Genomic DNA, 25,609 nt, shown 5'->3' on the forward strand with positions numbered 1-25,609 from the left:
GATGGGGGCGGGGCGGCTGCGGCTGCAGCCATAGCCTGGGCACGGGTGTTGGGCTCGGCCCTTCAGCAGCGTCGGGGAGGACCGTGTGGGGTCTTGGGGAGGTGCGGGAGTCCTGGGGGTGCCCGGGCATTGGTCTCGCCCTCTGGGGCTGGGGCTGGGGCTGGGAGGGGTGCGTCAGGCGTGGGGGGCGGCTGCGGGACCGCACAGCTGTGAGCCCCGCCCCTCAGGCTGGGACAGACGCTCGGGCGGCGGAGGGGGTCTCCAGCTGCTGATCTAACGGAGGGGAGGGGTCTCCAGCCGCTGACCTGAACCCTCTGAGCCAGTTCCGTTCCTCAAACGGGCACTTTGGGAGACCCCCGGGGGCCTGTTCTGTCCTGGGTCCTAACCGCGGCGCTGCAGCCCCTCGGGCTCCGCGTGCGCCTCCACCCACGCGTCCCGCGTGCGCCTGACCCCGGGAGCCCCGCCCTCCCCTCGTGGGCTTGGCAGGGGAGCCGCGGGCCAGACCTCCTCCGCTGTCATCTTGTCAGCCTGGGACATCAGCAGACGCTTGATGCTGAGGACGAGGAAAGGGGTCAGCGCGGGCTGATGCGGGGGCGCAGGAGCCTTCTCGTGGGGCTCAGGTGCTCCAGGGGCCCCAGGCTGCACCCGTTCACTGCACTCCTGCCCTTCCCGCAGGAGTGTGGCCCTGGGGCAGGTCGCTTCCCAACACACACTCAGGGATCATCAGGGTTGGGGGAGCCGTTGATGGGGACAGAGCCTGAGGGACCTTAGAGGACACACTCAGGGGTCATCACTTCTGGGGGGCCCGCCTGGGGGCCGCTGATGGGGACAGAGCCCGAAGGAGGTTACGGGCCAGTGCCTGGCAGGAGCTGAAGATGGAGGAGTGGGCTGAGGGGAAGCCACTCGTCCCTGTGTGGGCACCGGCCACTGGTCCCTGTGTGGGCAGGGCTGGCCTCCCACTTAGCTGGGATCCTGGGTTCGCTCCTCATGGTCCTGAAGTTGGTCAGAGGTAGGGAGGTGGGCGTGGCATCTGGTGGGTGATTGTGTCTTTTGGGACAGGGTGAGATCACTGGGGACCCCCGGCGGCCCGGTCACCCCCCCCCCCCCAAGCCGGGCACTCACTACTCCTTGTTGATTTTCCCTTTCCCGTCTGGGTCCAGCATCTTGAAGGCGTTTAGAATGGTCTCCTCGGCATCAGTACCTGCCACAATGTAGGCACCTTCAGCCCTGGGCCTTCAGGGTGCCAGTCCCCAAGGGCAGATGGCAGGAGGGGAGACCCCTGCCCCAAGCAGGGGGTGACTCCAAACCTCTGCCCACAGGGTGGCCTCTGCCTGAAGGCCTTCTCCTTTCCTGAGCCCCAAGGAGGCCTTGTCGGGCACTCCTGCCCTGGGATGTAGTGAGTTTTGGAGTGCCCAGGGTCAGCCCAGGCCTGGAGCTGGGGGTGAGTGCTGCATGAGTGAGGGACAGAGGTCCCGACAGCGGGTCACACAGCATGTGGGGCAGGAGGGCGAGCCTGAGCACATGGCTCTGGAATGGCTGATGGGGCCCCACAGCTGTGGGCTCCCAGAGTGCCAGGCCCTAGGGCTTCTCCAGAGATAGGAAAAGAGGGATTTTTATGTGAAATGTCTGGATCTCTAACTGTCAGGAATTAACTGGGAGGGCAAGGACTGCCCCACCAGTGCTCACCACTCAGCTTCTCCCCAAACAGGTTCAGAAACATGGTGAAGTTGATGGGCCCCGAGGCCTCTTTGAGCATGGCGTCCAGCTCATCGTCCTTGACATTGGTCTTGCCTGTCACAGATGCGGGGGCGTCACAGGGCAGGGCTTGTTGCTACGTCTGCTGTTCCACCAGCAGGTGACCCCAGCACAGGGCCAGGCAGGCAGATGGGAGGGGTGGGGAGGGAGCAGGAAGGAGGCACTTGGCCCAGGCATGTGGGGCAGTGGGTGCATCTGGCTGGCTGTGTCCACCTTACCCCAAACCCTGAGCCCCAGGACTAAGGGCTGATGGAGAGGGAGGTGACACAGAGCTTGGGAAGGTGCTGGGATCTGCTGTTCTTACTTGGGCATAAGCAGGGCTGAGAGGAAGGCGGGTCACTTGCGACCCTCCCACCCCAAGGAGAAGCCACTCCGCAGCTCCCAGGGTGGGACCGAAGCCCCCTGCCCTCCTGCCTCAGGTCAGAGGCAGCTGCTGGGAACAGAATATGCCACAGGGAGAACTGAGGCTGGGGAGGGCAGTATGCCCCACCACACTCAGGCTGTGCTGCAGAGGCTGGGCAGGGTCTCCAGGCCCTCCCCCAGCTCTGTGTTCCAGCTGGGCAGGGTCTCCATGCCCTGTCAGCTCTGTGGTCCAGCTTGGGGCAAGCCGCCTGCCTACCGGAGTGTCCTACCAGAGTGTCGTGGTGTCCTACCGGAGCGTCAGCCCTGTCCTGGAGCCTGCTGCCCCAAAGCCCACTCTGAGTTTCCAGGCTTGGGCTGTACCACCCACCCTGTCTCACCCTGGGACGCTCTCTGCTAGCTCTGATGGAACCAAGGGAGGCCAGGGCCATCCCCTCGCAGCCTTCAGGGCCGTCGGATGGGTCTTTAAAGCCCAGGCCCTAGCTCCACTCGAGGAGGGGCTGCAGCGTATGGGACTGGAGGATGCTCTGTATTCGCCTCCTCCAAGGTCTCTGAGGCGTTCTGCCTGGGTACCTACCCAGGGAGGCGTAGGTGTCCTTCAGGTCCTCCTTGTCAATGAAGCCGTCTCGGTTCTGATCCATGAGTGTGAATGCCTGGGAAGCAAGGCCAGGCTGCTGTGCTGCCGACCCGGCTGGGCCCTGCCCCTGCCCCCTGCTCCCGGCTCCTCAGCACCCCTGACCAAGGATAGGCTCCCACTCCTATCCTCTGGCCCTGGAGCCAGCCCACATGGGGTCTTCCCAGCACAGGCTTCTGGGGACAGGGGCTCCCAGTGAAGCAGGAAAGTCTTACCTCCTTGAACTCCTGGATCTGAGTCTGCTCGAAGTTGGAGAAGACATTGGATGAGGCTCTCTGGGCCCGGAGGGCACCCCCTTCCTTCTTCTTGGTCTTCCTGCTGGCCTGGGATGGGAGCACCATGGCTGAGGGTCCTGGGCTGGCTGAGGAAACCCTCCAGAGCACCCAGAGTTTTGAGAGACTTAACTCAGATGTAGGGTGGACCTCAGCCCTTGGGTGGGGCTGGAGGGGGCCAGGCAGCTAAGGAGCATGCCAGCCTCAAGCCTGGGTAGCTGGGGTTGGGGGCAGGGCGGCTGCAGGTGTCTGGCTGCAGCACTGGGAGTGGGGGCAGAGACAGTGGCTTCCAGAAGACCCACAGAGCACAGTGGTCAGGGATCGTGGTCCAGCAGGAGCCAGCTTGGCCTCTGAAGGCTTGACGGGCAAGTGGACTCTGGGTGGGCTTGTTCTGGGTACTGGGATTTCATGACGGCCAGGAACCCCCTCATCCTGCTCCAGACTCTCACCAGGGCAGCAGCGTGGGGCATGTACCTCCCACCACATAGCACATGCCCACACCTGCATGGTCACACACACGCACATACACATGCTCATGCACACACACATGCACACACAGCACATGCCCACACCTGCACTCACAGGCATGCACAGACATGACCATGCTCTTTTCTGTGTACATGTACACGCGCATGGCACAGCTCACACCCACACGCCTACCCCAGGCATGCACAGCGGCCTGCTCACCATGCCTGCTTCTGCCTGCTTCGATGCGTCTGCCCAGGGTTCTGCCTGCTTCGATGCGTCTGCCCAGGGCCCCAGGTCTTGCCCATCTTAAGCTCCCGCTTGGTCCCCCAGGACAGCTCAGACTCCGGCTGCCACTCCCTACAAGGACAGGTTTGGGGCTACCCCAGGGAACTGGACAACTGCAGAGTGAGCTTTGGCAGCCTGGCAGTGACTCACACCCTTGCCCTGCCCCACCCCGCAAGGCCCCCAGCCTCCCCAGGCACTTCTGGCCAGGACCACCTCCTACCCCACGTGTCCCCCACCCCCAGGGGGGCTTAGTTCTCCCAAGGATTCTGTGTGTCACCAGGGCCATCTGCACAAGCTCTTGCCTGGGGGCCTGGGCACCCTGGAACTGCCAGAGCCAGAGGAAGGGGCATCGTTTCTGGATTTGCACCAAGCTGCTGTGGGTGACACCAGCTGGTCACACACACTCCGTGTGTCAGGGGTGTCTACGCCCTTCCCTGCCTCAGTGACAGAAAAGTCAGTCCATAGCCTTAGCCCTGGGACCACCCGGTCTGACCTCATGGCTGGGAGCTCCTTGCCTGGCCCATGGGTGATGACATTTCTGGGATGGAGGAGCCACGGAGATGGCCAAGCTGCTCAGATGGCCTGGGACGGGGACTCCAGGGCCCTGAGCCTGGTCTTACCCCCTATACCATGGCCTCAAGGGCAGAGTCTGGGGAAGGGACCTGGCCCGGGGTCTGTTGCTGGTGCCAGATATCGGAGGCCACCACAGAGTCAATCCAGATGCCCTGGTTCAAGGGGTGGGAGGAGGGTCTGCAGGCCAAGCAGGATCAAGGAAGAGGCCTGCAGACTGAGTGGAGAACTAGCTCTTGGAGCCCCCCAGGCCTGTGTCTGGGTGGGAGGCAGCAGGTAGTAGGACCCAGGGCAGCTGCCCCTCGGTGCTGCAGGGGCGCGGATGGGAGTGAGTGTATGCAGCCACGGCAGTCGGGTGGAATCCCCTGGGGGCGCCACTGTGTCTGCAAAGCTAAAAAGACAGGTGCCACTTGCGTGTCTCTTGAGCAGAGGTCCTACCCTCTGAGGGACACATGGTTACAGTTAGCATCCCCTGAGATGCTGCCTGCCTCCATCCCCAGGTCCAACGGTCTCTACACAGCACTGACGCCTGAGGTCGAGGTCCCTGGGAGGCATGACCTGCCCAGGAGGGACCTGGGGCTGACTGCAAGGGGCCAGGTGACCAGATGTGGGAACCTGGGGCTGGGAGCAAGGGCCAGGGCATCCCCTGCTGCTACTCCAGTGGGGTTTGGGTATGACCCTGAAGGGGCATTGCTGGGCTGCAGGAATGGGAAGAACCACACCGAAAGGGGAAACATGGTTGGGAGGCCCCCCGAGGCCACTGGGAATGTGAGAAGGGCTGCAGAGCTTCCTGCAGAGGGTTCCCAGGCCACTGGAGTCTCAGCACAGCACTAAAGATAGCAGCAGAGCCTGAGCTGGGGGAGTATCGGCTTCTGCACCCACAGCTGACCTGACAGCTGCAGATGCCCTGACGGGCAACGTCTTGAGCCAGGTGGGACCCTTCCCACCACTGAGCTCTCAGGAAAGGCCCTGAGCAAAGGCAGGTCTCCACCGGCTTCAGGGGGTCTTCCCTGGGCGGTGTGTGTCTGCTGGTGCCTTGCCCTGCCCCACCCCACCTCTGGTGGAAGCTGCTGCTATGTCCCCCTCACCCCTCACCTTGGGCCCCAGAGACACTTATTTTTGATTCTGGAAGCAGGAGTTGCTGAGGAGTCTGGTTTATTTTAAAATCCAGTGAAGGGAAACCAACCATTGTCACCCGAGGCCATCTGCCCTGGTGGAAGGTGGGGGCTTTGCTGAGGGCCAGAATGGTGCCTGGTGGATCCAGTGCGCACCTGCGGCTTCCTCAGCAAGCAATAGGAGGTCTGGGGAGGGCTGGGGCTTGCTTCTGGCCCCCTGAGGACAGGGTTCAGGCAGAGGCCTCAGGCAGGAGTCTTCAGGGGCTGCAGGTCAACCTCACAGAAGCTGAAGAAAAGATCAGGGTGGTCCCACAGCAAGTCCCCAACCTTTTTGGCACCTGGGACAGGTTTCATGGAGGACAATTTTTCCGTGTTGGGGAGGAAGGTTTCGGGATGAAACTGTTCCACCTTAGTTCATCAGGCATTAGATTCTCACAAGGAGAGCGCAATCCAGATCCAAGTGTGCAGCTCACAGTATGGTTCATGCTCCTGTGGGAATCTGATGCCCAGGCTGATCTGGCAGTGGGTGGAGCTCAGGCGGTCATGCTCCCTCAATGCTCCCTCACCTTATCCTGTGCTGCCTGGTTACTAACAGGCCACAAGCTGGTACTGGTCCGTGGCTGGGGGATGGGAACCTCTGCCCTATAGGATCGGTCTTGGTATACCCAGCCCAGGAAACAGAGCCCAGTGACTTCCCAGTTTCTCAACCAGAGAGGCCCAGGCCCTGGACCCCAGAACAAGCCAGGAGAGGGGGTAGAGGCGGCTCAGGCCCGGGCAGGCAGCCCAGGTCGCCAGGATTGTGGTCCTCCCCATGCCTGCTTCAGGAGTCCTGGAGTTTGTGATGCTGCACCTTAGGGAGGCCTGAGCCATAGTTCTCCAGTTGCTTCTGCCGGTAGCAGTGCAGGGCCAGGAGAGGGGACACAGGAGGCCTTGCGTCACTACTGCATGGGGCCAAAGGGGGCCCGCCGATGGCCCAACACGGGCAGCATGGCTGCCGCCAGGAAGATCCAGAACGTGGGAGGGGCAAGGCTCCCGCCCAGACTCCAGGCCTGGTGTCCATGGGACCGGCAGGTCAGCACCCCGGGCACAGCGGGGAGGCTGCATGGGCACCGCAGGCCCTATCTCTGGGCAGCTCTGGGAGACACACAGCTACTGGGAGGTGCACAGAGGCCAGCAAAGACCAGTGAGGGGCTCAGTGGTCCTCAGGCCTGGGCCGGGGCGGGCCCTTGGAGCTGTGGAGTCCTGAAGGCTGGAGTTGGGGGACCCAGAGAGCAGCCTCTGTTGGGGGCTGGTCTTCCCAAGAAGATCCCAGCCCCTCCTTGGGACGGAAGCGATGGGAGATCCTGGGGCGAGGAAGCTCCAGCTCCGGCGGGAAGGGCGTCCGGTGCCCTCAGGCAGAGCAGCCACAGGCAGAGCGGCCTGGAGGCCATGCTACCGCGGGCTGCGGAGTCCAGCGCGGCCCGGCCGGCGACAGACACTGGCCAGAGGGTCACTGCCCTGTAGAGGAAGGACATGCCCGGGGAGCCACCTGCACTCGGCTCACACTCCGCTCCCAGGACCCCCAGGTCCCTGCCCAGGCCGCCCTCAGGTGAGCACGGACCCCGGGGCTGGACCCGCCCAAGCCGCCCCGACCTCAAGTCCCGGACGCTCCGCGCCGCAGGAAGACACAGTGCGCCCCAGTCCGCAGTCTGGGGTGTGGAAACACGGCCAGGACGCGCACGACAGGACCTCAGCAGCGGCGCGGGGAGACGGCCGACCCCAAGCCCTGCGGCGAAAAGAAACCCCCGGCCCACTCGGTGCAGACACCGCCTCACACAGCAACCTCGCGGGAGCAGCCGGTGGTCATCCAAGCACGCCCCGGCCCTTGTGCGCGTGCGCTTCACGTGAGGTCACCGCCGCCCGGAAGCGCGCAGTCACCCTCCGGCCGCCAGGGGGCGCGCCCCGCCTTCCCGTCCCGCTCTCTCGCTGCTGACGGCGCATGCGTCCGTCCAGCTCCGCCTTTGCCTCCAAGGCTTTGCGGTCTTTGCGGCGTCCTCTTCCGACTGCGGGTTGTGCTTCCGGTGCGGAGGTCACGGACAAGATGGTGCCGCCGGTGCAGGTCTCTCCGCTCATCAAGGTGATCCAGGCTTTGCGGCCGCCGCCCAGTGCTCTGGGCCCCTCCATGTCCCGCCCCGCAGCTCCCACCCCGCAGGCTGCGACCCCCGTCCCCATGATCCCCGCCCGGCGACCCGACCCCCACCCCTCCTGCGACCTCTGCCCGGCGACCCCACCATCCCCTCTCCTCCCGCGACCCCCATCCCGCGAGTCCGGTTTCCCGCCGCCTCTGACCAACCTCTCTCGCAGCTCGGCCGCTACTCCGCCCTGTTCCTCGGTGTGGCCTACGGAGCCACGCGCTACAGTGAGTGACCGCGGGCGGGGCCGGGGCCGGGGCGGGATCTGCTCGGCTTTCCTGTGGAGCTCTTCCTGTGCCATTTGGTGAACTCCAGCCCTGGAAGCGGGGCTGGGACGCATGCGAGGCTGCAGGACCGTGTCCTCCACCGAGCGTGACCCCTAGAGTGGAAACAGCTCACCCAAAGCTCAGGCCTCTGAGGCTCGGGCGGGGGACTCGAAAACGGCTGCTGCTTGTTGAAAACGGGTGCTCAGTGGGTGTTGGAGTGCTAAGGTCTGACGGGAGGCAGTCACTGTTCACAGAGGAGGAGTGAGCCAGTGCATGAGGGGGTGGGCAGCAGGGACCCTGTAGCCTCTGCATTGGACTCTTTAGGGTGAAGGTCAGACGTTGACTCTCATTGACATAAAGAGAGGGGACAGCAGGTGCTTCTGGTTCACAGCGTCGCTGAAGATACCTTGACCTGTGGACGCAGTTCCTTTTATGCAGCATTTCCAGTGAAGTTTATTCTCCTGCATTCCCCCAAACAGGTTACCTAAAACCTCGGGCAGAAGAGGAGAGGAGGATAGAAGCAGAGGAGAAGAAGAGGCAGGATGAACTGAAACGGATTGCCAGAGAATTGGCAGAAGGTACGTGTGACACTGGCCTTTATAGATTGTCCCTCCCAGGTTTGTGCAGGGATAAGGTGGAGAAGGACATTTAAGCAGAGCTAAGTAGATGTGGATTGTTTAAAAACAGGGAAGCGGCCGGGCGCGGTGGCTCAAGCCTGTAATCCCAGCACTTTGGGAGGCCGAGACGGGCGGATCACGAGGTCAGGAGATCGAGGCCATCCTGGCTAACACGGTGAAACCCTGTCTCTACTAAAAAAAAATACAAAAAACTAGCCGGGCGAGGTGGCCGGCGCCTGTAGTCCCAGTTACTCCAGAGGCTGAGACAGGAGAATGGCTAAACCCAGGAGGCGGAGCTTGCAGTGAACTGAGATCGCACCACTGCACTCCAGCCTGGACCACAGAGCAAGACTGCATCTCAAAAAAAATAAATAAAATAAAAATAAAAATAAAAACAGGGAAGCTGGCCAGGCATGGTGGCTCATGCCTGTAATCCCAGCACTTTGGGAGGCCAAGGCGGGCGGATCACCTGAGGTCAGGAGTTCAAGACCAGCCTGACCAACATGGTAAAACCCTGTCTCTACAAAAATTAGCTGGGCATGGCCGGGTGCGGTGGCTCACGCCTGTAATCCTAGCACTTTGGGAGGCTGAGACAGGCAGACTGCCTGAGCTCAGGAGTTCGAGACCAGCCTGGGCAAGATGGTGAAACCCCGTTTCTACTAAAATACAAAAAATCAGCCGGGCATAGTGGCAGGCATCTGTAATCCCAGCTACTCAGCTGAGGCATGAGAATTGCTTGAACCTGGGAGGTGGTGCTTGAACCCGGGAGGCGGAGGTTGCAGTGAGCTGAGATCACACCACTGCACGCATTCCTGGGCAGCAAAGCGAAACTCTTTGTCTAAAAAAAAAAATTAGCCAGGTATGATGGCGGGTACCTGTAATCCCAGCTACTCAGGAGGCTGAGGCGGGAGAATCGCTTTAACCTGGGATGCAGAGGTTGCAGTGAGCTGAGATTACACCATTGCACTTCAGCCTGGGTGACAGAGGGAGACTCCATCTCAAAACAAAAAAACAAACAAAAACAACTGGGAAGCTGACGTGGTCTTTTTAGGTTGCCTGAGTGTAGTAATGTGCTTTTCTTCTAACCTTCCAGCCCAAGATGACAGCATATTAAAGTGAGTGACCCTGCGACCCTCTCTCTGGAGCAGCAGTGGATGAATAAAGCCTCCTGTGCTGTGTGATACTCTGGCTCCTTCTCATTTGCTGTCACTGGTTGTCAAACTCCTAGGTTGAAGTTCTGTCCCTCTCCCAGTTCACATGAGGTGGAAGACAGGGAGGGGCTTTCAAAAGTATTAATCCACGTGACCCTTCACAGACCCAGAATGCATCATACAAACACAGCGGGAAGGACAGACACGCGCTGCCTGTTCTGTCTGGGGCATCCAGGTGGGCGCCCCAAAGGGTGTCTGTAATGGAGTCAGTCAGCTGGAGGCCTCATGAGTACTGGGGTTGTCTTCATTCTGAGTTCTAGGCTGCTGCTGTCAGCAACCCAGACCCCTGGATGGGGAGAGGTGGGCACTGGCTGCCGCCCTTACAGTTGGGAAGCTGGGTCCTCCACGATAACTCCTCGCCCCCACCTGCCACTTCACAAATCCTCCCTTTGATCCCAAGAGGTGGCCAGGTCAGACTTGGGACTAAAAGTCCAGTGATGTGACCTCATGAGGACAGGGCCTGAGTGCTGTTTGAGCTGTGCAGGGAGGTGGTCCTGTGGTGCCTGAGCGACTTCCCTTCCCTGCAGGCTTCCTGGACTTCTCGCCCCTCCTGGCTATGAGCTTGCCAACAGCTCTAACCCTTGGCCTGGTGGTTTGCAATGGATAGATTGAAGTTGCTACTTCCCAATTACATGCCTTGAACAAATCTAGGCTTGGAGCCCCAGTTTGTAAAATGAGTTCATTTGCAAATGTGAGGCCAAAGGGAGGAGCAGCCTACAAGCTTTTCAGGACATTTGGTTAAGGTGAGGTTTGAGTGAGCAAGATGCTTTCACATTCTGTCCTGGCGTCCAGAGGGGCTGGTTGCAGGGTCCTTCAGAACCTCTTAGGAGCCCCTCATCCCAGTCCCAGGCTCTGGACACCAGGGGTCTCTGACCAGTGAGATGAAAATGAAGGCTGGGCACGGTGGTTCACGCCTGTAATCCCAGCACTTTGGGAGGCTGAGGTGGGCGGAACACTTGAGGTCAGGAGTTCAAGACCAGTCTGGCCAACATGGCGAAACCCTGTCTTTACTAAAAATACAAAAAATAGCTGGTTGTGGTGATGGGTGCCTGTAATCCCAGCTACTCAGGAGGCTGAGGCAGGAGAATTGCTTGAACCCAGAAGGTGGAGGTTGCAGTGAGCCAAGATCATGCCACTACACTCCAGCCTGGGTGACAGAGTGAGACTGTCTCAAAACAAACAAAAAAACCCAGCACCCCCTTCCTGCAGGCCTCTGACTGTGCTGGGCATGTCTGCTGCTCTCCCATGCCCACCCCAATGAGCCCATCTAGTTAAGTGTCAATTGGTGTCGGGAGCAAATGCTTTGGAGCTCCCATCATGAGTTGAACATCCTGAATTTAACATAATTCCCATTTCAACTGGGAAGTCCGTTTCTTTGCCTCTGTCCTTTACTCCAGGCTCACCCATATTTAGTCATGGGGGTGCACAGGCATCAGCATCCAGCCCCGCCCACCCCTCCTGGTGCCGTCTGGAGCCATCAGAGCCACTGCGTGGTGTTCATTATAGATCATTTCTGCTCAGACCACTGAAGTTGGATGGCCGCTCTACCTGTGGCCTGGACCTTTCTGGCAGAATTTTTCTGATGGGTCAAATATAGTGTGGCTTCTGCTATCATTTTACCACAAATCATGGGCAAGTTGTTTTCCGTTTATTTTATTCTGAATTTCTGAGCATGTGTGTTTTTCTAAACCAGATGAGAAACGGCCTGTGCCCATCTGTCTACCTGTACACACATATGTACATGTGTGGCTGCACATGTTCTCAGTGATTTCAGAGTTCATGGATGGATCCTTTTCAAAGACCTCCCAGTGGTAACTATCCAAAAACTATGAGTAATGTAAGCTACAATTTATTCACAGTTGGCTTCAGTTTATAAAAACACGGGTGGTGGCTCATGCCTGTAATCCCAGCACTTCAGGAAGCTGAGGCGGGGTGATCATCTGAGGTCAGGAGTTTGAGACCAGCCTGCCCAATATGGTGAAACCCCATCTGTACTGAAAATACAAAAATTAGCCATGTGTGGTGGCGGGCGCCTGTAGTCCCAGCTACTCGGGAGGCTGAGGCACGAGAATCGCTTGAACCTGGGAGGTGGAGGTTGCAGTGAGCTGAGATTGTGCCATGGCACTCCAGCCTGGATGACAAAGCAAGACTCCATCTCAAAAAAAAAAAAAAAAATTAAAATATTCAAAATGATCTTCAGTCATTTTCTTGGACTTCCTAACCTCTGGTAGCAAATGGCCACAGGCAGAACCCACATCCTAGTGGGTGAAGACTGAGGGAGCCATTGGGTCCCCACCGGCCTGGTGCTCACAGGATACAGCAGGTTGAAGACTTGGGTGCTGGGCCGCCATTGCAAATTTCTGTGCCTACTGCAAGGGAAGACGGAAGATGGTGAGTGGGACCACCTGTGCACACCAGCCTGTTCATTCCCTCCTGCCTGGTGTGACCTCTACCAACCCCTGCAGGAGGAAGGACAGTGCCTGGGCCTGTGACCAGTCCAAGCTGATTAGCCAGGCTGAGCCTTTCTTAGTGCTTTAGCCCCTGTTGACACTGTGCCCTGATTATGCTCATCGTGGCCTTCCACAGCGCTGAAGTCTCCTTGTTTATGTAGCATGGGATAGCAGGAATAGCATGGGGTCGGGGAATAGCACGGGATAGTGGGAATAGCGTGGGGTAGTGAAATAGCACGGGATAGGGGAATAGCACGGGATAGTGGGAATAAATAGCGTGGCATAGGGGACTAGCATGGAGTAGTGGGAATAGCATGGCATAGTGGGAATAGCGTGGGGTAGGGGAATAAATAGCGTGGCATAGCGGGAATAGCATGGGATGGGGAATAGCATGGGATAGTGGGAATAGCACGAGATAATGGGAATAGCATGGTGTAGTGAAGAATAGCATGGGATACTGGGAATAACATGGGGTAGGGAACTGGCACGGCATAGGGGAATAGCATGGGACATTGGGAATAGCATGGGTAGGGAAATAGCATGGGGTCGTGGGAGTAGGATGGGGTAGTGGCAACAGCATGGGGTAGCTGGAATAGCATGGGGTAGTGGGAGCAGCATGGGGTAGTGGGAATAGCATGGGGTAGCTGGAATATCTTTGGGTAGTGGGGGCAGCATGGAATAGTGGGACTAGCGTGGGGTAGTGGAAATAGCACGGGATAGTGGGAGCAGCACGGGATAGTGGGAGCAGCACGGGATAGTGGGAGTAGCATGGGGTAGTGGGAGCAGCATGGGGTAGTGGGAATAGCATGCCAAATCTCAGAGCTAAGGTAGCCAATTGCGGGCAAATGGCCAGACCACAATGCTTTTGGGATTTGAACTTGGGGGTGTGCTGACTTGTTACTTGTTACAAGTCTTTTATAAAGAACGTAACATGTGGTTATTTCTTTAGTGAAAAATGGGGTTCATCAGCTAGGAACAGGAAACTTTTCAGTTTGGGTTTGCTACCGAGATGGAGTCAGCTGCTGCTCTCCCCCGCCGTGGCCCCGCTCCCTGCACCATGGCCCTGTCCACCTCGGGGCTGCTTGAAAGTGGCTCTGCTTTTCTCCATTTTAACTCTGCTCTGCGCCTTGTCTTTTCACTTCGTTTTGGGAGAGTCACCGAGTCCCTGCCCCGCAAGCCACACACAGTCAGACCTTTCTTGAGCGCCACCCTCTCCTCCTCCTTCTTCTCCTCCAGAGCCTTCACTTTGGCTTCGTACTCATCAGCCAGTGCCTTCCACTCCTTCCTGTTGTTCTGCAGTCGGTCGAACATGGGCAGGATCTCTTCGTGGAAACGGGAGAACTCCTGAGGGGGGGTCGAGAAGTCACCACGAGTCTTGTCCTGCCTGCTCTCCAAAAGTAAGATAGCCCTTCCCCAGCTGCTCCCCCTCGTAGGGGAACTGCCTGGCAGGAGGAGGGAGCGCCATGGAGGGGGCACCTTCCCAGCAGAGCCCTATGAAGGGAGAAACCTCGGGGCTTGTGTTGGTGACATTAAAGCCGGGAGCTTTAGGGTGTGAATGCTTAAGATGCAGTGTTGCAGGGAGAGGAACCCAAGAATGAGCAGAACAGCTCAGAGGGTGGGGGCAGGGTGCCGGGCAGAGGAGTGGTGGGCGCAGGTGGACAGCAGGCCCTGCAGTGCCTTCTCCCGTCCTTCCCCCTCCCCACATGGCACACATCATGTAACACACCACACGTGTGCACTCGCGCACATCACATGGAGTGTGGTGGGGTGGGGGAGGCAGTGGGGGGCACCTGCAGTGGGGTCGTGACCTGTGGCCACTTCAGGCCCAAATATCCTCCCTTGTCCCACCTTCTCCCTAGCACTGATGACCTGGGGCGGGGAGTGGGCACGTCCCACTCCAGGACAACTTCATGTGGAACCCATGGCATCCTCCTTGGGGTGTGGATTCTATCACCAGGGAGAGCAGCCGGAGGCAGGTGGCTCTTGTGGGCATCACACAGGGGCCCCACGGTCAGACCCCTGCCCCAGCGAGTCTCCCCCTCACTGCCCGCCTTGCATCTTTGGAGACTCAGCTGGCATCGGACTATGGCAGATTGGCAGGGATGTGGCTCCTCCTGCTTTTCCAGACGCCACTGCGGGCAGGCACAACAGCAGACAGGCCGACCCAGCCTTGCCTCGAGGGTTCACAGACATGGAATGAATGAACCCACAGGGCTGCATCCAGGGCCCCCAAAACAGAGTGTGCTGGCTGCGGCGGGGGCCACTGAGGAGGGACTTCTGGGGTGGGCCTGGAGGCCATCGGAGGACATTCTGGGCTGGGAAAGGGCTCAGAGCTTCCAGGGGGGCAGCAGGGTGAGGACGGGCTGGGGCACCTGTGGGGGTACGGACACTGATGTTCCTCTTCGAGAGCGGCATGAAGCCAGCACTGGCATCCCTGCTCCAGTGAGGACGTCCACCGGGCCCCTGTGTGAGTCCACATGACTCCAGCCCACGGCCCCTTGCCTGCTCCCAGCCACGCTGCCCCAGTCAGCTCGGAACACCTGTGAACCACGAACCTTGTACACGAATGTGCACACGAAGTCGATGAAGCCCACTTGGAGCTTGGGGAGCTCGGCCGCCTTGTTCCGGTCCATCATAGGCTGGTGGGAGGAGCAGAGGGCCGGAGAACAGTGACCGGGCAGGCAGCTCCTCAGACCCCGCCCAGCCCCCCGACCCTGCGACACAGGTGTGCTCGTGGAGACACAGCCTGGGAAGCAGCCTGCCCGACAGAAACTGGCTCTCGGGAGGGGAAGCTGACACCCTCCCCCTTGGCCAGCTGCTCCACAGCTCCTAGGAACTGTGGGCAGCTCCTTCCCACAGCTGCTGTTGGCTCCAGCCCATGGTCCCCTGAGGGCCGCTCCCTCTTGGCTCTGGGGACCCTTCTTACAGCTGGGGAGAGGCAGGGAGGGGGATGGCGCTGTACACGGTGCCGAGCCCAGACAAGCTGCCGAGCCCGGACACGCTGCACTGCCCAGATACTTGGCTGACCAGGACCTTGCCATGCACTCGCCTGGGGCAGACAGATGTGCTCTGGAGCTGTTTCTAGTGTCAGACCCCGAGTGCCCTGGGCTATCTGTCAGTCTCCTCACAGCCTCCCCGTGGAGGGTGAACCACACAGGACTCTAGAGGCCGGGTCCAGGGGATGAACCTGCTGCCTGTCCTTCCCCTGTGGGGCTTTGCTGACCAACCAAGGCCCCCTTTCCTGCCGAGGCTGCATCTGGCCTAAGCCCTCTCCACTGCAGGCTCCAGACAGCCCATCACCACCCACTGGAGCAGGTGTGTGAGAAAGCACAGCTCCCACCTGGTCCATGTGGGGCTGGGGCAGCCCTGCCTCTCCTGTTCCCTGGCGCCTATCCTACCTCTCCCATTTGCTGGCACCTCTCCTGCTGCCAGCAGGTATCCAGACCCCGCTGCTAACCTGAGGACCCTGGCATTGTCCATCATACCACGGCGTGGGCCCGAGACACTCCCCATGGGTTCTCCGCCCCAGCACCCTCCCCAGGGCTTTCCTGGGACATGGCTGGAGGCCCCGCTGGGGTTCCCCTGCAGAGCTGCCTGGACCCAGAGGCTCTTGGTGATGAGCCGGTGGCCCTCGTTCCTTCAGTGCCAACAACGTCACCTCTGTGTAAGCATCGCTCAAGCCACAGCTGCACCCAGATCCGAGCCACCCATACGCATGTCACGTGACCCCCACAAACTGAGATAAAGCCCCAGGACCTCAGAACCCCCTGCCTGACCCCAAGCCAGGACCTGAGGCTCCCGAGGACCAAGAGGGGTCTCTAACGCCCATTTCAGGAGTGGAAGTTTCCAGAAGCAGCACTCACAATGGGCTGCTGATCCAAGACTGTCCTTTCCAAGTCACCTTGCTCCCAGAACTCAGCAGCCACAAGGAGTGCGACCTGGAGGCAAAGGAAGGCAGCTGTCTGTGGAGCTCTGAGCCCATGTGGAGGGCCTGGGCCTGCCCTGTGAGGCTCTGAGCCTCGGTCTTCTCCTCCCCAGACCCCCAGGGTCCTCACCAAACAGGGTTCTGGTTGGGCACACTGCAGCAGCCGCCCCCCCCCCCTTGCCACCCTGGCCTGGCCCAGAGGCGGAGGAGGAGGCAGCCCTCAGCGCTCCTTGCAAACAATGGTCCTTCGTCTGCGAGGCTCCCACGGCCCCCCACCTCCCCCGCCGGCAGTCCCCTGTGCTGAGAGGTGCGGACTCTGGGTCTGGAGGGCTCTGTGTCCTAACCTTGCTCTGGACTTCCCAGGGCTTGGTGATGGCAGAGAGATCGCAGGCTGTCATCATCATGGCCCTACAGACACACAAGCCAGCATGAGTGCTGATGGGCATCTGCTGAGGGCATCTGCTGAGGGCATGAGTGCTGATGGGCATCTGCTGAGGGCATCTGCTGAGGGCATCTGCTGAGGGCATGAGTGCTGATGGGCATCTGCTGAGGGCAGGTGGTCTATATGTGTTTTCTTTTTTGAGATGGAGTCTTGCTCTGTCACTTAGGCTGGAGTGCAATGGCGCGATCTCAGCTCACTGCAACCTCCACCTCCCCATTCTCGTGCTTCAGCCTCCCGAGTAGCTGGGATTTCAGGCGCCCGCCTCCACGCCCGGCTAATTTTTGTATTTTTAGTAGAGACGGGGTTTCACCATGTTGGCCAGGCTGGTCTGAAACTCCTGACCTCAGGTGATCCACTCACCTTGGCCTCCCAAAGTGCTGGGATTACAGGCTTGAGCCACTGCACCTGACCTGGTTTATATGCATTTTCTTACTGGGTCCCTGGGACCAGCCTGCGGAGGTGCTGGTTGTGAATCACCATTTTACAGGTGAAAAAGTGGAAAGTCAAAATGAAGTAAGTTATCGCCCAGGGCTACAGACCAAGGCAGTGCCTGTGTGCTCCCCACCTCTGCACCCTCTCCCTGAGCGTTGGGGGGAAGTAAGGACAGCGCATTTGTTTCACAGGCCTCTACAAGCTGCCGCGACCGGCTCTTTCTGCTCCAGAGCATCTGGGGAGGGCTGCAGGGTTAACCAGTTGGTGAGTGGGTGGGGTCCCTGCGGGGGAAGCACAGCCCTCGTGCCCCCTCCGCCCGCGCTCACATGACGATCTCCTTCCGGGTGGTCTCCAGGGACAGGTACTCCACCCAGCTCTTCTTGTCCTCGTAGTTCTTGGACTCATCCACGATCTTCTGAAACATCGCTCTCTTCCTGAACCCAGGAACAAGGGAGGTGCAGGTGGGAGCAAGTGTGGAGACCCCGCCCCAAGCGCCCGTCTGCAGGGAGGAGCGGAGCCGGAGCGCGGCCCCGTCGGGGTGTGCGGGCAGGGACAGAATCCGGGGCTGCGTCCCCCGGGCTAACCGGCCGCTGCGCCCCCGTGTCTGCTGGGGGTCCCAGGCTTCCCGCCCGCCCCGCGAGGCGCCCCTCCCGGGAAGGCGCGCACTTGAAGTACAGGGCCAGGTCCGTGGCGATGATGGCGATGTCCATCAGGTGGATCACGTGCTCGTGCTGCCGCCGGTTCAGGTTCTGGTAGATGTTCAGGGTCTGCGGAGGTCGTGCCCAGCGCGTCAGGCGCCCTGCGGTCACCTCTCGGGGTGCCCGGGGACCCCGCCCCCTCCGCCCCGGCTGCCTGTGCCTCTCACGTCCCCGGGCCCTCGGTGGGCGGGCCCCCTAAATCCGCCTGCTGCTCAGAGCCCTCCTCAGGGTGCCCAGCCCTCCGCCAGCGGCTCCCGCCCGGGGTCATCAGCTTGGGATGCAGATGGCCTCAGAGGTCACCACCGGGGAGGGCAGGGAGGGGGCCGCTGAGGGTCCAGTTCCTCGGGGGCCACTCAGGGCTCGGCTGCCCCTCATTCCCCCGCTGGTGGGTCCCAGGCCGCTTCCCCCTCGGCTTCCACCCCACCCGACCCCACGAGGGGTCCTCTCCAGATGTGGATCGGGCCCCACAAGCGTCTTCCCAGAGTCTCCCATGCACCTGCCCCCAGCCTTGGCCCTGGGCCTTCTCTGCTACCCTCACCCAGTGCTCACCCACCCAATGCTCACCCTCCGCATCAGAGCCCTGCGGTCCTGCGGACGCTGCATCCCCAGCACCCACAGCAGACACCGAAAATGAGGATACCAACCTCCTCGGAGAGCAGGAACTTCCCGAACTCCAGGTGGTGCCGCTCCAAAATGGAGGAGCCGTGGAGTTTAGCCAAGGGGTTCTGGGACCTGTTACACAGGCGGTGGAGGTGAGGCCCATGGCACCTGCCCTCAGCCCACCCTGTGCTCTGCAGCCCCTCCAGACGAGCCCCACTTTCTTTTTCTTTCTTTTTTTGAGACGGAGTCTCGCTGTTACCCAGGCTGGAGTGCAGTGGCCGGATCTCAGCTCACTGCAAGTTCTGCCTCCCGGGTTCCCGCCATTCTCCTGCCTCAGCCTCCCAAGTAGCTGGGACTACAGGCGCCCGCCACCTCGCCCGGCTAGCTTTTTGTATTTTTTAGTAGAGACGGGGTTTCACGGTGTTAGCCAGGATGGTCTCGATCTCCTGACCTCGTGATCCACCCGTCTCGGCCTCCCAAAGTGCTGGGATTACAGGCTTGAGCCACCGCGCCTGGGCCCCACTTTCTTTCTTTTTTTTTGAGACAGGGTCTGGCTCTGTCGCCCAGGCTGGAGGGCAGTGGTGCAGTCATGGCTCAACACAGCCTTGACCTCCTGGGCTCAAGTGATCCTCCCACCTCAGCCTCCTAAGTAGCTGGGACCACAGGCGTGCGCCACCATACACAACTATGTTTTAAAAAGTTTTTGTAGAGGAGAGATCTTGCCATGTTGCCCAGGCTGGTCTCGAACTCCTGGGCTCAAGCAGTCTGCTCGCCTTGGCCTCCCACAGTGCTGGAGTACGGGTGTGGCCCACTGCCCCGGCCGTGGACTCCACTTTCTACATAGTCTGCTATGCGGAGCCCGATTCATGCCAAGGGCGTGGAGTTGATGTAGGGCTAGTTCACACGCCCGCCTGCGGTGCCTACTTCATCTGATACAGGTTGTTGGTGCCGCGGTGGTCGATGTCGTGGCACAGGCCAGCTGTCACCATGGCGAAGGCCTCCAGGTCTGTGTAGTAGCTCTTCAGTTTGCCGGTCTGTAGAGACAGGGCCGCCTTGCTCACCGGTCCTGGCTCCAGCAGGGTGGGGAGTGGTGAGGGGCTGGGATGGCAGAGGAGTCGGCCCGGGTGCCCTCCAACCACTGCAGGACTGGGGGGCGGGGTGCGCGGTGTCAGAGCGCGTTGCCCTCCTCCATCCCTCTGCCCTGGGAGGACCCCCATCTCGTCCCTCCAGGTGCATGAGCGCTGCCCTCGGTACCAGGAGGGCCCGCACAACCCTGGCCATTCTGGCAGCCACGCACCATGAGCAGCGTGAACATCGTCTGGGCCACGTTGAAGCCGTGACGCCAGTTGTGGTAGGTGATTCTCCGGTAGCCTTTGCTGATGGAGAACAGGAACCGCACCAGGACCTAGGGGGGCGGAGAGGACACAGGGCTCGGCGGCCAGTGTGCGAGTCCCACCAGAGTGGCACATGTGGTTCACTTCATGGTGGAAGCTCTGCTCCGTGCCGTCATCCCCACACCCTATCTCCTGGACTCCCCAACCGTCCCCATCCCTGTGTTTCCCCCGGCCTCCACTGGCCTTCTTGGGTAGGAGCTGCCACATTGGCACCTATGGGGTGGAGCCAGGCAGGGCAGGAGCTGAGAACAGCCCCAGCCTTCAGGGGCTGCCCGGCCTCCATCCGACTGCCTGGCCTCAAGCTGGGAGGAGGACCCCTGGGGACACAGCATATTTTAAGATGTCAGTTTTAGGCATGGACATTTGAATGAGCAGAATGTGTGGGCTGCAGGCTGGGATGGGAGAGCCGATGTCTGCAGGGCAAGAGAACGCTGGTCACTGGGAGCTCTTCCTGCAGCCATTGTGATTTTTAGGGTCAGAAAATTATTTGGAAATATCTTTCATTCTGCACATATTTCTATACATCTTTTCTTGAGTGTTTTCCCTTACTATTTAGTAAAATTTATTTTGAAAATGCCGGCCTGCTGCACCTGTTCTCAGAGGGGCAGGAGAAAAGAGGATTCTCTTCCTTGGGCTGTGGGAAGCCCCCCGAGATGCAATGTTGGAAGCAGGGCAGAGCAGGAGAACCCAGGGAGGGCACAGAGCTGTGGACGAGGGCTGGGAAAGCCATCCCGTCCTCCCCATGGGGTCTCTGAGAAGCGCTGCTGTGGCCAAACATGGAGGGCCACTTTGTGCTCTCTGTTTAGGTGATGGGATGCCTCCATCTCCTCAGCACCCCACACCAAATCCCCTGTTATTGCCAGATGATGTGCCTAATGATCAAATTGCTTGGAACTCCTAATAATAAAACTTTAAATCTATCCATTCACCATCCATCTGCTGTCCACCCATCCATTCACCCATTCATCGACCCATCTATTAATTCATGAATTGACCCACCTACTCATCTATCACTCATCCACCCACTTCTCCATCCATCCATCCATCCATTCACTTATCCAACCATCCAACTACCATTGGCCCACCCACCCATCCATCCATTTATCTGACCATCCAACCGCCACTGGCCCACCCACCCATCCATCCATTTATTCTTTGTTTCTTTCTGCTTACCTGTTTGCCTGCCTGCCTTCCTTCCTTCCTTCCTTCCTTCCTTCTTCCTGACCTCTCTCCTTCCTTCCTGCTTTCCACCCACCCAGCCACCCATCAATCCAGCCATCCAATTATTTGTTTTATGCTTACTTCCCGTATGCATTTTACCTGTTCTGTGAACACGTCTGCCCTCTAAATTTCCTGTGGGATCTGGAACCCCCAATCCCATCCCCCTCACCTTCTGGGGAACCTGAGGCCCTGCCCACATCCCCATCCCCACATCCTGGGTGCCCTCAGGGACCTGACTATGCGCCCTGCGGTGTCTCCCACCTCCTGGGGGATCTGGAACTTTCGCACCACGCCCAGCTCGTAGTACATCTGGATGCCGCATTTGACCAGGTCCAGTTCAGTGCACTCCAGGTCAGAGAAGTGGAATTCGTAGATGTCAAATGTGGTGGGTCCTGGCAGCTCCTCCTTCTGTGGGAGGGATTGTGGGCTGAGGGAAGTTGGCTCGCCACAGCCCCCACTTACTTCTCATCCTTTCTTCTCTCGGGATCCCCTGTCAAGCCTCAGACACCCCAGGCATCTCTGAGGAGACGTGTCATTCTGGCGCTCCAGCCTGTATCCCAGGCTGCTCACACGCCCCCGTGACTCAGCCTCACTCTCCCCTCTTCTACCCTGTGGCCCAACAGTGAAGAACTTGCCCAGTTGGGTGGACAGGGTGATGTTGTTGCAATAAGAAAACACAAAGGTGTGCACATGAAAAGAAACACACACACACGGATACAGACACACACGTGACACAGGCACACCTGGACACACGGCCACTCCTGTGAATACAAAGGCACCAGTGTGGACATACAGGCACACACATAAGCACCCAGGCACACCCACAGACACGCAGGCACACACGTGCAGACTCACACATGTAGGCTCACACACAGCCATGAGGTAACACACACAACAGTGGACTCACTGGCACATTCCCATGCTTGGCCCAAGGCCTCCTCACAAGGCGCACAGCCTGGGGAGATTCTGGGTGAATTGCACAGACAGACACAGGATGATGGGGACACCATGTAATCCCCACACTGATCCAGCAATGGTCTCTGGGAGACACACACAAGCATGTGTCTCTATATACCCATATGCACACACATGTGCACACAATACACACCCACCTGTGCACACACAAGCACACACACATAAACACCCATGTGTGCACACATACATGCACACACATACTCGTGTGTACACACGTGCACACACCCCCACATATATACACGTGTATACTCATACGCATGCACACTACATACCCACATGTGCACACACATGCACACAGACACCCCCGTGTGTGCACACATGCAGATGCACACACACTGGGTGTTGTAGGCACCTAGGCACTCAACAGCAGAGATGACATAGACAGGCACGTAGTCCAAGTCAGGCCCCACTAAACATCTGGTGAAGACTAAACATCTGGCAAAGCACAGAGGAGACAGGAAGACACGAAGATACACTCAGGAGTGCAGACATCAAACCCACATTCTGGTCTTGCAAACACACTCAAAGACACACTGGCTGAGACTGAAAGCCAGGCTTAGGTGGACACACGTACACTGAGGTGCTTAGATACACAAGTATACACACACACAGCACCAACATCCCCGATGTCACTGTGTGTGCAAAGCACCCTTGGGTCCCGGAGAATGGAGAGCTCTTCCTCCCAGCCTCACATGTGGCCGGCCTCCACTGGAGGGATGGGAGCGAGGTTCTTACCAGGATTTCGCCCAGCTCGTCCTCATCGCAGTCAGCAGGCTCCTTCCCCAGGCGTGCTCTGGTTGGCTAGCACAGAGACACAGACGCGTCACAAGAAGGAGCCTCGCGTGTGGGACAGGGTGACAGCAGTGCGTCCACCCCGTGTGACCTGGAGGAAGGTGCTGCCAAGAGCTCATGCCTTCTCCTTGGGAAGGCCCTGGCAGCCTCTGATCTGGAGACAAACGACCGTGGCACGGCCTGCTCACTTTCCCACCTGTCCTGTCTCCTGGGCACTGCTTTACAGTCCCCAGGTATAATGATGGGACTCTCTCATGATGACCAGGAGGGCTCTGGCCACACAAGGCCCCTGCCTGGGGAGATTGAGCACAGGGAAGGGGTACCGGGGCTATGCAGACAGAGAGATCTCAGGGGGTATGCCAGGGCTGTCCTCGGCTCTGGCCCCAGGGCCGTGCCCCTGCCACACAGAGAGAGCTGTGACCCCTGGGTAGCCTGGCCCCACTGCACAGAGGGAACCATGACCCCTGGGCGACCTGCCCCCACTGTGACCCCTGAGTGACCTGGCCCCACTGTGACCCCTGGGTGACCTGCCCCCACTGTGACCCCTGAGTGACCTGGTCCCCCACTGCACAGAGGGAGCCATGACCCCTGGGCGACCTGCCCCTGCCACACATCTGTGACCCTGGTGACCTGTTCCCGCCACACAGCCCCTGGACGACCTGCCCCTGCCGCACAGCCATGACCTCTGGGCGACCCCTGGATGGAGCCCTGGATGACCTGCTCCCACTGCAAAGCTGTGGCCCCTGGGTGACCCCTGGACGACCTGCCCCCGCCGCACCAGGATGAGCTGGATCTCGTCCCTGTCGCACTTCACGTGGTAAAGGACCATGTCCTGTGCAATGTCCTTGCGGTTCTCCAGCTTGTTCATCTTGTCGTGGGTGTCGGTGTTCATCACTGACCAGCCCAGGAACTGTGTCAGGGACTGGAGGGGGTGGCAGTGTCACTGGCGCTCAGTGCTCCTGGCGCGCCCCCTCCCGTGTGCCCGTGTGCCGGGCCCCGTGGCTCGGCAGGCAGGTCCTGGGGCTGCCACCGTGGTGTCGCAGTGCTTCCGTGCGGGGTCTCCCGGGTGCTCTGCAGAGTCCCCTGTCCCCGGGGGGGCCCTTTGTCATCCTCTCCCTGGCCGCACGCTGCACCACACGTACACAACACGCACACGAGCACGCACACATGGCTGAATGCGTGGCGGGGAGGCCCCCACACGGCACAGGCCCCACCCCTCGCAGGGCATCCCCGGCGGAACCACGTCTGCCCAGGTGCTTACCTCCATGAGAACCTCGTCGTGTTCGTCAAAGGGCTTCCCGTCCTTCCTGTTGTAAAACGTGGCGACCCCCACGATCTCCTCCTTCTTGTTGACAATGGGCATGGACAGCACATTCTTGATGAGCCACCCGGAGTCATCCAGGGCCCCTTCCTGCAGGAGCGGTGTCCAGAGCTGAGCTCTGCCCTGAGGCTGGCCCTGACCCAGTGTGGCCGGGGAGAGTGACCTCACGTCTTCTCCCCTGGAGCTGTGACAACTGGACTCATTCCTGCCTCTGCTCTCTGCATTTCCTTTCTCCCTCTCTCCCTCTTTGCATTTGGAGTTTATGTCCATGGTTTTTGTGTCAGGATATTTTCCCACTGGAGGAGGTGCACGCTGTTCTCCCACCAGGGGTGGTTTCACGGGCATGTGTGTGGGGGTTGCGGTCACGGCCTCACAGGTGCGTGTGGGGGCTGCGGTCACGGCCTCACGGGCGCGTGTGGGGGCTGCGGTCATGGCCTCACGGGCGTGTGTGGGGGCTGCGGTCACGGCCTCACGGGTGAGTGTGGGGCTGGGGTCCCGAGGAGCCGCTCTCCGTCCCGTGTGTGGCTGAGTGCTCTGCTGTCACCCTCTTAAAGTTCTTCATAATTAATCGCTAATCAAGGGGCCTCATGTTTTCATTTGCCCTGGACCCTGGGAATGATGTGGTTGCTCCTGTCTCCCATCCCACGGGTCCTGGGCCCGGCCAGTGAAATATGGACGGTGGGCTGGTTCCCAGAGGAGGCTCCCAGGGACAAAGTGTTTGGACCAGCCCGGTTGGCCCTCCACCTTCCCCAGGAGTGAGCCTGCCCTGGCCATGCAGCACCAGATGGACGTGCGTGGAGCAGACTCAAACCCTTGTCCAGCCGAGCCCAGTCTGGCCCAGCGAACCCAGCGAGTCCAGCTAAGACCAGCTTAGCCCCACTGAGCCTCAGCCGACCTCCAGACCAGTGAGCATGAAATACAGGCTTCTGGCCAGCTGCTGGGACTTCGAACTTGTTTCTTTTTTGTTTTTTTGAGACGGAATCTTGCTCTGTCACCCAGGCTGCAGTGCAGTGGCGTGATCTCAGCTCACTGCCACCTCCACCTCCCAGGTTCAAGCGATTCCTCCTGCCTCAGTCTCCAGAGTAGCTGAGATCACACCCAGCTAATTCTAATTCTTTTTTTTTTTTTTTTTTTGAGACGGAGTCTTACTGTGTCGCCCAGGCTGGAGTGCAGTGGCCGGATCTCAGCTCACTGCAAGCTCTGCCTCCCGGGTTCATGCCATTCTCCTGCCCGGCCTCCTGTGTAGCTGGGACCACAGGCGCCTGCCACCACGCCCAGCTATTTTTTTTTTTTTTTTTGTATTTTTAGTAGAGACGGGGTTTCACCGTGTTAGCCAGGATGGCCTCGATTTCCTGACCTCGTGATCCGCCCGTCTCGGCCTCCCAAAGTGCTGGGATTACAGGCGTGAGCCACTGTGCCCGGCCTCTAATTCTTTTGTGTATTTTTAGTAGAGACAGGGTTTCACCATGTTGGCCAGGTTGGTCTTGAACCCCTAACCTCAGGTGATCCACCTGCCACGGCCTCCCAAAGTGCTGATGAGCCACCACACTGGCTGAGGTTGTTTCTTAAGTGGCAAAAACTAATTCACTTCATCATTGCTGAATCAAAATCTCTTCTTTTTTTTTTTTTTTTTTT

At 59.5% G+C, this 25,609-nt stretch overlaps 3 protein-coding genes across 6 annotated transcripts in view; 1 reads left to right on the forward strand and 2 right to left on the reverse strand.

Annotated features, from left to right (window-relative positions):
• The window catches only part of MYL5 (myosin light chain 5), a 12,875-nt gene extending 5,270 nt beyond the window's left edge, over positions 1 to 7,605 (reverse strand). The window contains exons 1-7 of one of the 3 annotated variants that reach the window (XM_026449205.2): positions 7,092 to 7,605; positions 5,540 to 5,676; positions 2,965 to 3,072; positions 2,693 to 2,768; positions 1,687 to 1,791; positions 1,123 to 1,201; positions 505 to 553 (exon numbers count right to left, since the gene is read on the reverse strand). In XM_026449205.2, coding sequence (XP_026304990.1) covers positions 505 to 553; positions 1,123 to 1,201; positions 1,687 to 1,791; positions 2,693 to 2,756 — 297 coding nt within the window. In that variant the 5' untranslated portion in view covers positions 2,757 to 2,768; positions 2,965 to 3,072; positions 5,540 to 5,676; positions 7,092 to 7,605. Of the gene's footprint in view, positions 1 to 504; positions 554 to 1,122; positions 1,202 to 1,686; positions 1,792 to 2,692; positions 2,769 to 2,964; positions 3,073 to 3,708; positions 3,724 to 3,753; positions 3,847 to 5,539; positions 5,677 to 6,987 lie in introns of those variants that run through there. The other 2 variants (XM_023206728.2, XM_023206729.3) reach the window with 2 other exon arrangements.
• Positions 7,428 to 9,696, forward strand: ATP5ME (ATP synthase membrane subunit e). Its single transcript, XM_023206730.2, has 4 exons — positions 7,428 to 7,575; positions 7,803 to 7,857; positions 8,376 to 8,474; positions 9,607 to 9,696. The coding sequence occupies exons 1-4, from the start codon at positions 7,438 to 7,440 to the stop codon at positions 9,630 to 9,632; spliced, it is 318 nt and encodes a 105-aa protein (XP_023062498.1). The 5' UTR covers positions 7,428 to 7,437; the 3' UTR covers positions 9,633 to 9,696.
• A 1,554-nt stretch (positions 9,697 to 11,250) lies between these two features.
• The window catches only part of PDE6B (phosphodiesterase 6B), a 44,052-nt gene continuing 29,693 nt past the window's right edge, over positions 11,251 to 25,609 (reverse strand). The window contains exons 9-22 of one of the 2 annotated variants that reach the window (XM_023206724.1): positions 23,915 to 24,064; positions 23,432 to 23,575; positions 22,597 to 22,662; positions 21,148 to 21,294; positions 19,569 to 19,676; positions 19,196 to 19,305; positions 18,316 to 18,403; positions 17,640 to 17,740; positions 17,300 to 17,407; positions 16,444 to 16,507; positions 16,038 to 16,112; positions 14,730 to 14,813; positions 13,368 to 13,518; positions 11,251 to 12,090 (exon numbers count right to left, since the gene is read on the reverse strand). In XM_023206724.1, the coding sequence (XP_023062492.1) occupies positions 12,032 to 12,090; positions 13,368 to 13,518; positions 14,730 to 14,813; positions 16,038 to 16,112; positions 16,444 to 16,507; positions 17,300 to 17,407; positions 17,640 to 17,740; positions 18,316 to 18,403; positions 19,196 to 19,305; positions 19,569 to 19,676; positions 21,148 to 21,294; positions 22,597 to 22,662; positions 23,432 to 23,575; positions 23,915 to 24,064 (1,455 nt within the window). In that variant the 3' untranslated portion in view covers positions 11,251 to 12,031. Of the gene's footprint in view, positions 12,094 to 13,367; positions 13,519 to 14,729; positions 14,814 to 16,037; positions 16,113 to 16,443; positions 16,508 to 17,299; positions 17,408 to 17,639; positions 17,741 to 18,315; positions 18,404 to 19,195; positions 19,306 to 19,568; positions 19,677 to 21,147; positions 21,295 to 22,596; positions 22,663 to 23,431; positions 23,576 to 23,914; positions 24,065 to 25,609 lie in introns of both variants that reach the window. The other variant, XM_023206723.1, reaches the window with a different exon arrangement.

This window comes from Piliocolobus tephrosceles, chromosome 3 (assembly GCF_002776525.5).
Source record: "Piliocolobus tephrosceles isolate RC106 chromosome 3, ASM277652v3, whole genome shotgun sequence".
Taxonomy (NCBI): Eukaryota; Metazoa; Chordata; class Mammalia; order Primates; family Cercopithecidae; genus Piliocolobus; species Piliocolobus tephrosceles.